Source organism: Phyllostomus discolor, chromosome 11 (genome assembly GCF_004126475.2).
Source record: "Phyllostomus discolor isolate MPI-MPIP mPhyDis1 chromosome 11, mPhyDis1.pri.v3, whole genome shotgun sequence".
Classification (NCBI taxonomy): Eukaryota; Metazoa; Chordata; class Mammalia; order Chiroptera; family Phyllostomidae; genus Phyllostomus; species Phyllostomus discolor.
This window is the reverse complement of record NC_040913.2, coordinates 19,860,295-19,874,409: the sequence shown is the minus strand read 5'-3', so window position 1 is coordinate 19,874,409 and position 14,115 is coordinate 19,860,295. Positions and strand designations below refer to the sequence as shown.

Genomic DNA, 14,115 nt, shown 5'->3' with positions numbered 1-14,115 from the left:
TTACAGATGTACCTTGGAGATACTGTGGGTTCAGTTCCAGACCGCAGCAATGAAACGAAAAGTAACTTTCTTGTTGGTAGGGTTGCCTTCAATTTGTTTTAAAAAAAGCAATAAAGTGAAGCACATGAAATAAAGCATGCCTGTATTTACACAAATTCTGGCTTCATGTATTTTTGTTTTCTCTGCATTAACCCTTTACATGAAATACATACATTAGATGCATGCATTTTTCTTTTTTTTTTTAAAAGATTTTATTTATTTTATTTTTAGGGATGGGAGGGAGGGAGAGGGGGGGGAGAGAGAGAGAGAGAGAGAGAGGGAGAGAGAGAGAGAGAAACATTAATGTGCGGTGCTGGGGGTTATGGCCTGCAACCCAGGAATGTACCCTGGCTGGGAATCGAACCTGGGACACTAGATGCATGCATTTTTCTAGCTTTTAGTGGAATGAAATGAGAAATAATCAATTATTATGCAGTTTGCGTAAAGCCTTCTGATCCTCCCGTGTTGTTACCATTTGATAAATAAGGTTTAGAGAAACAAGGTTCTTGTCTAAATTTCAGCTAGAACTGGGGGATTTTTTATTTATCTATCTGTTCTTTAAAAACCTATTTCAGTGTTTTTCTTCTATGTACTGGACACTGTGCTAGGCACTACATAAGGACAGTGGGGACCCACAGACTTTTCAAGTCTGTTCTGTGTGGATAAACAGGTATCTCCATTAAGATGGGGGAAAAAAGCCAACACTAGTCTGGCTGAATCAATGTGAAAACACAGCTGGGGATCTTTGATCTTAGTTTAACACATTTGGTGCTTTTCTCTTGCCGTAATTGGATTTATCAACTTGAATGAATGTAGTGCTCATATTAAGGTATGTCCACTGCACTGATTGAAAATTTACATTTCAAACATATGGAACTTACTCTTAGAGGAATTTTATTCTAACACAAAGGAGTGGTTGGACCACTAGAAACTCAGCCAAGAACTGCCATTTTCATGACTGAAGTTGGTCAAGTAACCTAACCTTGTTAGGTCATCTATAAAACTGGGATAATAACAAGGGATTCCTAGATTTCCTTGGGGAATTAGATTTACAGACTCAAGAAGAAACTATGCCGCTTCGCAATTCTGTCACTGAATCAGTCTGATGTCCACAGATTTATTGGAGGTATATGTTAAAAATGAAAATCAAAATAAATTGACTTTGTCTCTTAAAAGAATGTGTGGTATATGGATGTTTCTCGTCAGTTTATGGTGTTTCAAATGTATCTGTAAAGCATGAAGTTTTTGAGACATGCACTTTCATTTTTCATATCTTTGTAAACCTCTGAAATCACCTTGTGTATTTCATTTAAAGTAAAAAATATTAAAATTGAGCCACTATGCATGAAGTTTCTTTCAAAACACAAAGCCTCCAAATTTGCATCAAAATAAAAAATGAAGACTGCTTAATTAAAACCTTGACACCATCAACCTCTAATTGCGCGTTAAAGTGACTGGCGCCCTGGGGATAGGGACCTAAAATCAGTGTGCATTCTGAGTATCTCTGGTGTGTGTACGTGTGTAATTCACAGAAGGAGTAAAAAAGAGGTGCTTTAATAGAATGAAAATAAATGATTTAAATTTCTCAAGACATGAATCATTTCACACTTTTAAAACAGTTCAGAAGAGGGCAAATTTGTCCTTTCAGAAAAAGAGTAAAGAATAAAAATTGAGGCCAGAATGTTTTATCACTCACTACTTGATGGCTACATTTCAATGAATGCTTTCTTTCTAAGCAACAGAGGTTTTGATAATCGGTGTTACTTTTAAGACTCAGTTCTAAAGCGCGACTACTGGTTGCTTGCATGCAATCTATAGAGACCATGCTGGGTAAGCGGGGGAGGAAAGGGCTGTTTGTTTCTCTTCCTCTAGCATGTATAAATTTTGCAGTGAAGTGATTGCTTTTCTTTACATCTTAATTCTTGTTGCCTTCGCTAGCCTGTGCCTATTCCCAATTTCTTTTGGTAATGTGGAAACGAGCAGCTCTTTGTTCTCATTGTGCCTGTCCTCTCCCTTTCTTTGTGTTGCAGGGATACTGCTACCCGCATCTGCCACTGAGCATGCGGAAAAATCCTTCAATAGATTCTTTACTTAGGACTTTTCAGTAGTATTACTCCACTTCTCCAGGTTTTAGTGCTAACCAGAATATCCAGAAGATAGACCGAAACTTGGAAAGGTGATGGGTGATACAGGTGGTTAGGTGGTGGTCTGGCAAGCTGGAGTGAGGGTCAGTGTAGTTACCACACATACTGACCTAATTTATGGAAGCTCTCACCAGGTAACTTAAGTACAGAACACCCACTTCACGCGGAAGCTAGAGATACAGACTGACAACTGAGAAGACACAAGTGTTTCGAAGCAGGTAGGCACTGAGCCATATGTGAAACCAACTGATACAATGTGCTAGCAGTTCCGGAGCCGTGCAGGGCCTTTCACTAGATACTGTGTCATCTGAGGATGAGAAACAGTTGTGTGGACTTTTCTTATAATAAAGTCGAAGACTTCCTTCTGACTGTGTTCACATTCAAAATTCTAAGTCAACAGTAATGAACAAAATTTGATTCAATTCTTCTGCTTAAAAGCCACTCCTCCCCCATCTTAAAGCAGATTTTGCTGTTTTCCAGAAGATGTAACAAACAGGTTTGCAGGTGAAGTGAGGGGTTTCGGGATAGAGTTCTTAGGTTTCCTGTTTTTCTTTTGTCCCCCAGCAAGTCTGACTTTAATAGCTTATAAATTATTCAACAGGTGGAGCTCTACACAATTTTACTCACGTGTCTCCCATAATGACTTTTGTTTGTTTTATTCACTACTTGCACGGCCAAGTCCTAGAAAGGTGTCAGGCACAGAGTTCTAGAAAGGTGTCAGGCACAGAGTTCGGTGCTCAAAGTCTTATTTAATGAATATATGGGTATATACATCGTATGGAAAAGTGATCGTTTTATTGGGGCAAACACTGGTGGTATAGAATAGTATAAACTAGAGTACTTTTGAATAAACAGAAATGAACTTTGGCTCTTTAGCCACTGGCCACTTTCCCTCTCTCAGTGTGTGGGGAGGGGGATTTCTTCTTTCTCCTCAGCCTCCTCTCTCCCACCACTTTGTTTCTGTATCACCAGTTATTGGATTTATAGCTCTGTTTCAAAGTCTTTCTGTTCCCTGCATTTACTTTTCGGTTCTTGGGATAACGTTCCCCTGCCTTTTGGTTTTCTATGGGTTTCATCAGCTAGCAGAGAATGTGTTAAGCTCAGGAGTGTTCCTGGAAGGGGCGCAAGGTGAGCTTCTCCCAGGCTGGCGGGACCTGCAGCGGCGGCTTCTAAGGAACCCCAGCCCTGGTCCAGAGAAGCGCGCAGTTGGCATTCCCCGCAGCAGCAGGAGGATGTGCGGTGGCGGGAAAGTTCCTTCACGGTCCAATCAGGCACCTGGGATTAGGTAGCATGGGCGGGGCACCTGCCCCGCCCCTTTGAGGCGTCGCACCCCTAGGCCGGCCTCCACCCAGGCCCCGCCCACTCGGCTCCCGCGCCCCGCCCCGCCCTGGGGCCGCGGCTAAAACCCGGAGCCGCCTTGGCGCCCAGGGGACTGGAGAGGCGCTCTGAGCATGTGCAGAGCAGCTCGGTCGCTGCTCCTTCGGTCCGAGGCTGGGCCCTGGTGCTGATGCGAGCATCCGACTCGACCTCAGCCCCAGCGTGGTCAGCCCTCCCGGCCGGGGAAGCAGCGAAGGAGCCGTAGCCTCGCCGCGGCCCGGGCAGCCGGCACGACCGTGCGCAGCCCTCGGCGGCTGCGGCGCCTTCGGGGCCCAGGATGATGGCGGAGCAGGTGAAATGCGCCTCGGCGGGGGGCGGCTCCGGAGCGGGCTCCGGGCCGGTGGTGAACGCGGAGCTGGAGGTGAAGAAGCTGCAGGAGCTGGTGCGGAAGCTGGAGAAGCAGAACGAGCAGCTGCGGAGCCGAGCGGCCAGCGCGGCAGCCGCGCCGCACCTGCTGCTGCTGCCGCCGCCTCAGCCCGCCGCGCCGCCCCCCGCCGGGGCCTGCAGCCCGTTGGGTCCGCGGAGCCCCCCAGCCACCGCCTCCGCCTCCGGGGGCCTGGGGCTGGGGCTGGCGCTGGGCACCGGGGGCAGCGGCAGTAGCAGCGCCGGCACCAGTCCCGCGTTCCCCGGGACCTACTGCCTGCCCAGCCCCGCGCCCTCCCTTCTCTGCAGCCTGGCGCAGCCCCCCGAGGCGCCTTTCGTCTACTTCAAGCCAGCCTCGGGCTTCTTCGGCGCCGGCGGCAGCGGCCCGGACCCGGGGGGCGCGGGAACGCCTCCGGGGGGACCCCCCGCGCTGCCCTCGCCGCCCCCCACGCTGCTGGACGAGGTGGAGCCGCTGGACCTGGAGAGCCTGGCCTCCTGGAGGGACGAGGACGACTACACCTGGTATTGCCGAGCTCCGGTCCCTGCTCTAGGTCCCTGACCTCGGAGGCCCCGGGGATGGCGGGAGGGCGTGGGCAGGAAAGGTGGGGGGGCTCGCCATGGCCCCCGGACGTGGTGACCTTTGGCAGGTGCAAAGTTGGGCGCTGAGCAGAAGCTTCATGAGGGCAGAAACCTGCTTCTAATAGCTCAGGCTGACCGGATTGGGGATGAACTGGTCCCCTTCTTTTCCTTGTACTCCGCTCTCGCCTCATTATTGGGCCCCAAGCTCCTTGATAGCATTAACTGAAAATTCCATGCTATCTTGCGTTTTTGTAATTCAGTGCTCTTTTTCCCAGTCTTCTTTGGTAGTGACCAGGGATGGAAAGAGGTTGGCCTCGGTCTGCGACTGTTTCTGCTCTTTCCTTCCAAACGAAGGCTGGACGGGATTTGCTTGTTGACCCTCCTCCCGTGGCGAACCACGCTGCTTAGTGATGGATCTCTCCTTAGAGATTCTTTCTTGCACTTTGAGTTGTGCAGTCCTGCGTCCTCGTGCCCTGCATTTTCATTGAGAGCTTCTCATTTCAGACTCTTTATTTTTTTTAAATGTGCTGACCTCACTCACTGGCTTTGCTATCCGTAATGTTATCAAAATCCGGGGCTTTTCAGGTAATGGAGTGGGCACCTAAAGGCCTAGGAACCAGTTTAAAATTAAACTGGTGATTGAAAAAAGCGAGATGAGAGGAACTTTTCATTTTTCAGGAACTTTAAGGTATCAGAAAATTTGAGGCTGGCAGCGTTTATTCAGTCGACATATGCACAGTTCCTCCTAATTTCCGTCAGCGAGTAGTTTTGGAGGGGGATCTAATTACTTTATTATTTATTTTTCATGCTACTTGCTTATGGAGTAATAACATGCTTTCTTCAGTCACTAGAGGTAGTGGGATATGCTCAGGTGAGTAGAGGCTTCAGATAGGATGGAATTTAGGTTCTTGCAGGGGTGGGGAAATGAGCAGCACTCCACTCTGCATAGCAGTGACAAGAAGAATAGGTGTAGTCCCTCTTGTAACTTGGGTTCTTTCGTTTTGGACCCTTCCTACTTTTGCAAGCTGGGTTACCCTCCCTTCCTTTATGTTCCTATTGCACGATTGCACAGGAGGGAAATGGACATGCAGAACGTCACTGGTTTCCTGTCGGGAATGGCGCTGTTCCTTTCCCCTTCCACTCTCACCAGAGTGCTGTGACTGTAAGGTGCATTAACTACTTGGTTTGATTCTGAGAATCAGAGTGTATGGAGCATATTCACACTTAAGGCATTCATCCTCCTTGTTGGTACATCGTCCTTGTTGAGCTTGTTGACTCAAGTTGTAAAAATCAAAACAACTCACCACTTACTGGAACTTTAAGCCATTCTCTTTGGAAGCTACGCCTTTATTTTTGTGGAACCCAGGCTGTATTGTACTCTGAGTTTCAGCCTGAATATGGTCCTGGAAAATGCTGACCTGGCGGTTCATAGGCAGTCATTCACTGGAGGCCCTCATACCACTCGTAGTATTTTAGATTGACTTACCCTTGCCCCCGCAGCCTTGGCCTTTTGTGAAGATGTTTACTTCAGTAATGAAGAAAACCTGTTTGTATTTTCATGGGAATCAATTTTGTGCTTTACAACATTAGCATTTAAACATTATGATACTCTTACTATTTTATAAGTATATTAGATTGGTGATAGTACATACATAGCTGTATAGTTTTAATTTCTTTTGAATGAACTACCATATTTAGTTATCATCCAGCTATTGCTCATATTTGATATCTAGACTGTTCTTTTGTATTTATTTTTAATCAAAGTAGCATTGAAATACCTTTAAAAATCACCTGCTTAGTTCTCTTAGGGTATTAGCACTTTACATAGTTTGAAGCAAATCTAAATTGTAGCAGGTTCTACTGACTTTACTCATCAAGTGCATAGGCGAATGAGTAAATCATTGCCTGGACACTTTACTGATGTTCCTACAGGCAAATGGCACAGTATTTATAGAGCACTGATTCTTTCTCAAAACAAACCTAGGAATAGAATCCCAGGTGGAAAAACAGGGAGAGATTATTAATCTCAGTAGGATGGACTGAAACATATTTTAAGGTCCCCTGATTTACAGAAAACTTCCTATCATAGCATTTTATGCACTGAGCTATTTTTGTAACAAAATATTTTGGCTTATTGATGAACAAGTAACTGCCAGGGTTTAACCCGCTCCTTAATCCTTGCACAGCCTCTGAAGTTCCTTCCTCTCTGCAGACTGTCTGTCCTCATGTTGTGGTCTCACCAGCAGGGTCCTTTTCATTTGGACTCCCCCGTATGTTTGCAGGAAGGCAGCTTATTTTTATTGTTTACTAGGAAACATCTGTAGTGGATAATTTGTACCTGATTATTTTAAAAATAGTTAAAAATAAGTTTTTTATTTTTGTTTAAAAAGACAAAGCACAGAAGTGAGTATAAAGTTGTGTTTTCCCTCTTAATCCTCAGTCTACTAGCATGACTAAGTTAACCCTGTTAACATTCTGTAGGTCCTTCAAAATAAAAACATAATGATACAAATCAATATGCAAATATAGACATCAGTTTTTTTATACTTTTATTGAACTATCTTGGATATCTTTGTCTCCCTGTAAGAATTACATTAGTGTTACAGTATTAAGGACCAAGTTACTATTAACTATTATGCACAATTTTTCATGTATTTTTGTCATGATTTTATCCTAGTGAGTGAAACAAAATTGATATTTGATAATTTATTTAGAATAGTATTTTTAAATACTATTAAGTATTTAGAAGAATACTAAGACAGGATGCTAAGATGTCCTGCCTTCAGGGAAAAAGTTCACAGATATAGATTAGTCATGAACATTTTAGATGTTCTATCATGTAAGTCTATTTTTTCTAATAAAATTTTAGACTGTAACTATTCACCTCTTAGTAACAACCTGGACAGCACTTGGTTCAAGAACAATGAGGAACAACAGTGAATTTGGAGAGTCAGTATTTGCTTGATCATACCTCATTGGTTAATGAGTGATCTAGAAGGTCTCTTAGGTCTTTTTTTCAAAGAATTATTTAACCTATAAGTATCTTCTGTCTACAACAAAACAAAACAATGTTAGAAGAATGATGTGTTTTGCTTTTCATTTTGATGAAAGCTTTGAAACAAAACAATGGTCTTATTTCTCAGTTGGATTTAAAGTCTTTATTTTGCCAAAATATAACCTGGTTGTCTTAGCACAGTGCTGCCAGAATCAGATGTCTCAGAAAATCGAAGTTGTGGTTCCAGAACCTTCATTCTTAAGTCCAGTTGCTATAATCCCATAGCATTGACAGTGCAGCTCCCTTATTTCACTGTTAAGGGCCTGGAGTTCCCAGGTGAAATGACTTGTGTAAGTCCCTCAGTTACTTAGTGGAAGAACTGAGACCAAAATCCAGATGTGTACACAGATTCAGAAGTGTTTACACCATTAATGTTTTTCCTTAGCTGTGCTGTGACCCCTGTTGATAGCCCATTGGTGGGCTGGAAAGTTAGTTTAGTAGATTGATCAACATTTTCTTTTTCAAAAAATGAAGAGCAGATTTTAAAATCAGAGTGCAATATATCTTACAATACAAACTTGTTTTGGGTAAACTTCCTTAGTTTCACCTGTGTGTGACCCAGGCTGAAATAGGAAATGTGTTTTTGCATTGCGGTCAAAGTTAGAAACACTCCAATTTATACTGTTTGCAAACAAAATGGACTTACAGAAAAAAGGTGGGAAAGCACAGCTCTCTCAAGATAGTGTCTGTTGCACTGGGGAAAGTCAGGTCTTCCGCACCTCAGCTGGAAAACCGAGTCTGTGTTCAGAAGATGCCAAGATAGAAACGTGCCAGTTAACGTGTAAAATGCAGTTATATAAGGAGACCTTTATTCTAGTGGAGTGGCAATTAGCAAAATATTGAGACTTGTGTAAAGGGAGGTGGCAGGGATTTTCAACTTGCCCAACTGGAAAGGACAGGAGGAAAGTTCATAATTACATAAGAAAAAACTGTGATGTTTACAAATTAAAGAAAATTTAATGAATGAATATTCATCTTCCATGTGCAACACCAAGACCCTGGACAGCTGGCTGAAGTCCTTGCCAATTCTTCATCAAAGCTGTTGAACACCTTGTACTATACATATGGCGCAGCTGAATTAGACCACCTAAACTGTGCTTTTGCATAATTGATTTTCAGTGAAAAGACCAGAGGGTGCTTCACTTTCTGACAATGCTAATTGAAAACAGCAGTGTTTTCTAGGAGCCAGAGGAACTGAGTGAAGCATGTGCTGATGTGTCTTTAAAATGGGTAACTTGGAAACACCGCAGGGAGACCCAGAACTAGCAATTGAGATCTAACTGTGGAGGAGAGGGGAGAGGCTGCTGTAGGACAGTTCAGTACTGAAATTTGGACTTCCTATATCCTTGTAATAGCTCAGTGGTGGTGAAGTTTCCTTTGCAGTGGCTGACCAGTTTGACCCTAGCCAGGTGCTAGTTAATTGAACATTGTTTAGTTTGGCTAGAGAGTGATTTTGCTTATTAGTGATGTTTTCGTGTCCCTTAAAGTAAAACCTGCAGTGATTGAAGTCTCTTAAAATTTCTTGAAAATTGCTACATATTACTTTTTAGTGACAGGTGCATGTATAATATACATATGTATAGGCAGATATTGCTGAATAATTTGTATTATCTGCAGAAGGATGACTTTAGACCCAAACATTTGCTTGAGAATAATTGATATTTTTTCTAGACCGCTGTCACACTTCATCTGAGATATTCAGGGTGATTATGCACCCTGGGTGGGCTTTGCATTATTTCTGACCTGGCATTGTTAGCACCTGGATTAAGGGGGTCCAGAATAAGAACTACATGGAAAAGAAGAGATTCTATGAGCAGGATGAGTTTCTCCTGTCATGTGTTTTTAGAAGATATTGGAGAAAAGTTAAAGAAAATCAGAGTGGGGCATTTTCAAATATTCTTGCCAGATTCTAACACACCATCAGTTAAGCCATAGAGGTTGAAAGAGTGGTTTTAAGTCACTAGGAAGTACACTGTGTTGTATTAATGCTGGCAGAATAGGATATTGTAAATGTCTCCGACATTGTAATGATAACACATAAGGTGACTAATGCCTTTTTAGAAGATTAGCACCATTTAGGAGAAACACAGGTGGTTTTCTTTGCTTATCAAATTTTAGAGCTATGTTGTATGTACTCAAAGAGTTTGTAGCTACATGATCTCTCTAATTGCCTTCTTTCTTTAAGTTTGGCTGCAGGTCTTAGCCATAGAAATAGCAGGCTCAAGGCTGTCTGAGGTACATTGTTTAGACACTGACTCTGAAACTTGCCTTAATACCATATGTTTGCACAGTGCTTCAAAGGCTTTATCAAAGTAGTGTAATAAACAGGACGTCCATAGCTCAAACACTCATCTGTAGCACTTACTACAGAAAGCAGCCGTCCTCCACCACTCTCGCCTGTCTCCAAGTCCTCCTTCCACACAGGCATCGCTTTATGCTCCCCTAGCTGGTTCTTTGGCTATTTCTCAGTAGTCTCCACGGTGTGAACTCGAGCATCTGTAGACTTGTTTTGGAGAGTGAAGACTGAGCTCTCTTCCCCTCGCTCCCAAACCAGCATGTCTCCTTTCCCTTCTTATCTTTTTCATAATTTTTGTATTAAATCGTTGTCATGCCTGCACAATGATTGTAACTGTTATTAGCTGAGCCCTGTTAATTGTACCTTACATTTGTTTTCTCTAATCCCTTTGTTCCTCCGAGAGTTAGTAACAGTCTTTTTCCCCTCCCACCCCTTCACTTTCTTTGATCTCTTATTACTGTTTATCCAAACACTACTTGATCGAGAAGGCCGAACACATTGCTAATCTCTTACACCTGTCTTTAAAAATGTATTTCGTGGTGCCATTCCTTCTGGAGCCCTGGAGCCCCTTGCTCTAGTCTTTACTGTTTGCTCCTTAGGCTGGATGGCCAGTGCTGGTGTCAAGGGAGTTCCTTAGGTTCTTTGCCTATCTAGGATCTCCTATTTCTTATCTTCTTTCTCTTCCTATTTCCTTTGTTCTTGTAGTTGGGGCACAGCCTCCATTAGCTTTCTGAGTAGGGGCACATGTACGAGAAGTGCACTGTGAAATCCTGCATATTTGAAAATGTCTTTATTTTTTCCTCCTACAGGATTCAGAGTTGGGCTGGGTATAAAAGACTAATCAGTCATTTTCCCTTATGTTTGAGGGCATTGTTCCATTTTATTTTAATTTATAATTATTTTCTGGATATTGAAGTACACTGTAGTTTGGATATATAATTCTTCCTGGCTTTTTCTTTGGGTTTTTCTTTATCCCTAGTGCTCTCCAGTGTCACATGAGTATGTGACACGGTGCACCTTAGCATGGGCCTCTCTATTCGTTTGTTGTGTTGGATGTTGTTGGTGCTTTCACTCTAGAACTCAGTTGACTGCCTTTAACTCTCAGACATTGTCTGCTTTTTTCTTCTTTTTAACATAACCTTTTCTGTGTGTGTGTATTTTAGAACTTGTAATCAGATGTAGGCCTGCCTGGTGCAGCCATTTAATTTTCTTATCTCACATTATAAATCTGTGTCTTTGTTTTGCTTCTGGGAGACTACTTCAGTTTGATTTTCCAAACTCACTTATTGAATATTTTGTTTCTGCTATAATAGTTTCATTTTCCAAGAGTGAAGAAACTCTTTCTTTTCAATATCCTGTTTTTGTTTTATGAGTGCAACATTTTCTCTCAGATGATATTTTATAGTTGTCTTGGATTTTTCATTTGTTTTCTGCATTGTTTTTATCCTTAGTTCTCCCCCCCCCTCCCCCCCCCGCCCCACCGCCCTTTAGTCTCAGGGTTTTATTTAAAAGGAACATTCCAAATGCCTGGTATCATTGATTGAAGCTGATCTAAAATTCTGCGTGGGTAGAGTGTTTTGGCTGATGCACTTTACTAAGTCACTGAGTGGGTAGCAGTTCAAGTTTTGCATCTCTGGGTCTTTTCTTGAACTTGCATACTCCTGGAAGGTGTAAGTAAGGTAGTCAGTTCTCGGAATGTGAAAGGTGAAATGTGCTGGGGAACCCTGGCACACCTAACCAGTCAGCAGGTAGAGTTTTATTTAATTTCTCTGGTTCGGTAAGGTTCTTTATCCCTCCTTGAACTAAATTGAGTGTGCCTGAAGCCAGAACTTTTCCTGGTCAGCCTACCTGGTCTCAGGTTGTCACAGAGAAGGGGTGGTGGGACTGGTTGTTATGGGGTAGAGGAGGGACTTGGGGTTCCAGTTGTCCCTTATGCCTACCTTCAACTGAATTTCCTGCTTTCAGTTGCACGATCATCCTCATGTTCTATGAACTTCAGGGTAGGCGTGAGACATACTCTTGTACCAAACAGCACAGATGGGCATGGAGTATGAAGGAGAGAAATCCCCATTCACAAATGTGGGGCAGTGAGTCACGGAGTAATCCGAGGTGCCTGTGGGAAGCGAGCGGGGCTTTTGAATGTGCCCTGAGGCTGTGTGGTCCAATGGAAGAACCAGGTTACATGGGCTCTGAGAGATTAAGGAAATCTTCCTGTGGAGTTCCCCTATAAGCAAAAAACAGTGAACTCTACTGAAAGAAAATAGGTATGAGCTTCTGAAATCCTGAGACTAGCGGGTTGGTGGAAGCTGGAAGCTTCCCAGCAGCGGCAGATATGAGCAGTTGTCCTTGTGGTGCTAAAGGTGGTGGGCAGAGCCGTGCTTCAGACGGCAGCTTCGCATGGCAGTGGAGAGCAATTTGCGAGGAAGCAAAGGCTCAGGCGGTGCCATGACACGTATGTGTGTTAGACAGTGAGGGAACTTGACTGAAGTCTGAAGATGAGGAGGCTTCTCGCTCGACTAGTTGGGTGGCTCATTTATGCCAGGGCTCGGGCACGTCTGTCTCTCTGAGTCGCCTGTGTGGTAGGTGGCAGGCAGCTTGCAGCTCAGGTCTTAGGAGCACTGAGGGGAAGTTCCTGTCTTGTGACTTTCATTTTAAAGCGTTATTAAGGTATAAGTGAACTATAACTGTGTATATTTAAAGTGTGCTATTTGATAGGCTTTGACACATGCATCCATCCACCCATGAAACCGGCACCACGACCCAGATTGTGGCTGTGTGTGTCCCTGTGCTCTGAGCTTCCTGGTGGCCCTTCATGTCCCGTCTCCTCATCCCACCCACTTCCAGCCCGCCAACCTGTGAGCTGTTCTCTTTCAGTCTGGATGAGTTTTCCTTTTCTATACTCTCAGAGCAATGGGATCATACAGTATGTACTCTTTTTCATTTATTTGTTTTGGTCTGGCTTCTTACAATCAAGATAATTATTTTGAAATTCATCTGTGTTGTTACATGAATCAATAGTTCGTTCCCTTTCGTTGTGAGAGCTATTTGATTGTATGGCCGTAACAATGAACTTGTTTATCTATTCATCTTCTAATGAACACTTGGGTTGTTTTCAATTTTTGGCTATTACAAGTAAGTCTTTGTTGTGGACTCATGTATTCATATCTTCAGGCTAAATATTTAATGACTTTTGAATGCCTGGAACAGTGAGTAGGTGTATGTTAACTTTTCAAGAAGCTGCTGTAATCTTTTCTGAAGTGGTTATGCCGTTTTGTATTTCCACCAGCAGCGTGTGAGTTTCGTTTGCTCCACATCATCACCAAGATGCGCTGCCGCCAGTCTTTGCCCTTGTAGCTGCTCTGATGGGCGTGTGGTGGTTTCTCACTGTTGTTCTAGTTTATAATTCCCTGGTGACTCATGACGAGCATGTTTTCTATTTGTCATCCCTAAATTTTCTTTGGTGAAATGTTTGCTCAAATCTTTTGTTTGTTTTAAAAAATTGGGTTGCTTATTATTGTTTGCAGAACATACAATAGAATTTATTGTATAGATACATACACATATATTCTATAGTACATATGAGTTCTTTTATAAGACACATGATTTGCAAATATTTTCTTCCAATCTGTGGTTCATCATTCATTCTCTTAATATAGTGTTGTTCAAAGAGAAAAGTTTTCACTTTGAAGTTTAATCGATAATCCTTTTTTGTGGGTTATACTTTTGGTATTAAGAAATTGTATGTAAGAAATATTTGCCAACTCATAGGTACAAAGACTTTCGCCTGTGGTTTCTTCTAAAAATGTTGTAGTTTCAGGTTTTACATTCTCGTCTGTCATCTGTTCTGTGTTCACTCTGGATATTGTGGGAAGTGCAGATGCAGCTTTACCTTTTGCATATGGATATCCGCTTGTTCTGGCCCCCGAGTGTTCCAAAGGCTGTCTTTTCTTCGTGCATCGTCTTTGTAATGTGCCAAGAACCAGCGCCCCCTATAGGTGTAGTTCTGCTTCTGGACCGGCTGTGTTTGCCCATCGGTCTATTTACCTTTATGCCCCAGGAAGCTGTTGGTACAGCTTTGTAATGAGTCTCAGTCAGCAGTAGCTCTCCCAGTTTGTAGTTTCCTAGAGGGTGTTCTGGCTGCCCTAGGACCTTTGCATTTCCATGTGAAATTCAGAATCAGTTTCTACGTTTCTACAAAAAGCCTGCTGCGATTTTGATTGGGATTTTGTTAAATAGAGCCATCTAGAAATAATGGACTTAGA

General features: G+C 43.0%; 1 protein-coding gene and 1 long non-coding RNA gene across 3 annotated transcripts in view; both read left to right on the top strand.

Annotated features, from left to right (window-relative positions):
- Nucleotides 1-3,624: 3,624 nt before the first annotated feature.
- SLAIN1 (SLAIN motif family member 1) overlaps nt 3,625-14,115 on the top strand; it is a 57,858-nt gene continuing 47,367 nt past the window's right edge. For both annotated transcript variants that reach the window (XM_028526639.2, XM_036011251.1), the window contains exon 1: nt 3,625-4,445. In XM_028526639.2, coding sequence (XP_028382440.1) covers nt 3,838-4,445 — 608 coding nt within the window. In that variant the 5' untranslated portion in view covers nt 3,625-3,837. The remainder of the gene's footprint in view (nt 4,446-14,115) is intronic.
- On the top strand, nt 7,273-8,013 carry LOC118497320. Its single transcript, XR_004899847.1, has 2 exons — nt 7,273-7,737; nt 7,792-8,013. It is a non-coding gene; the product is annotated as an uncharacterized LOC118497320 (long non-coding RNA).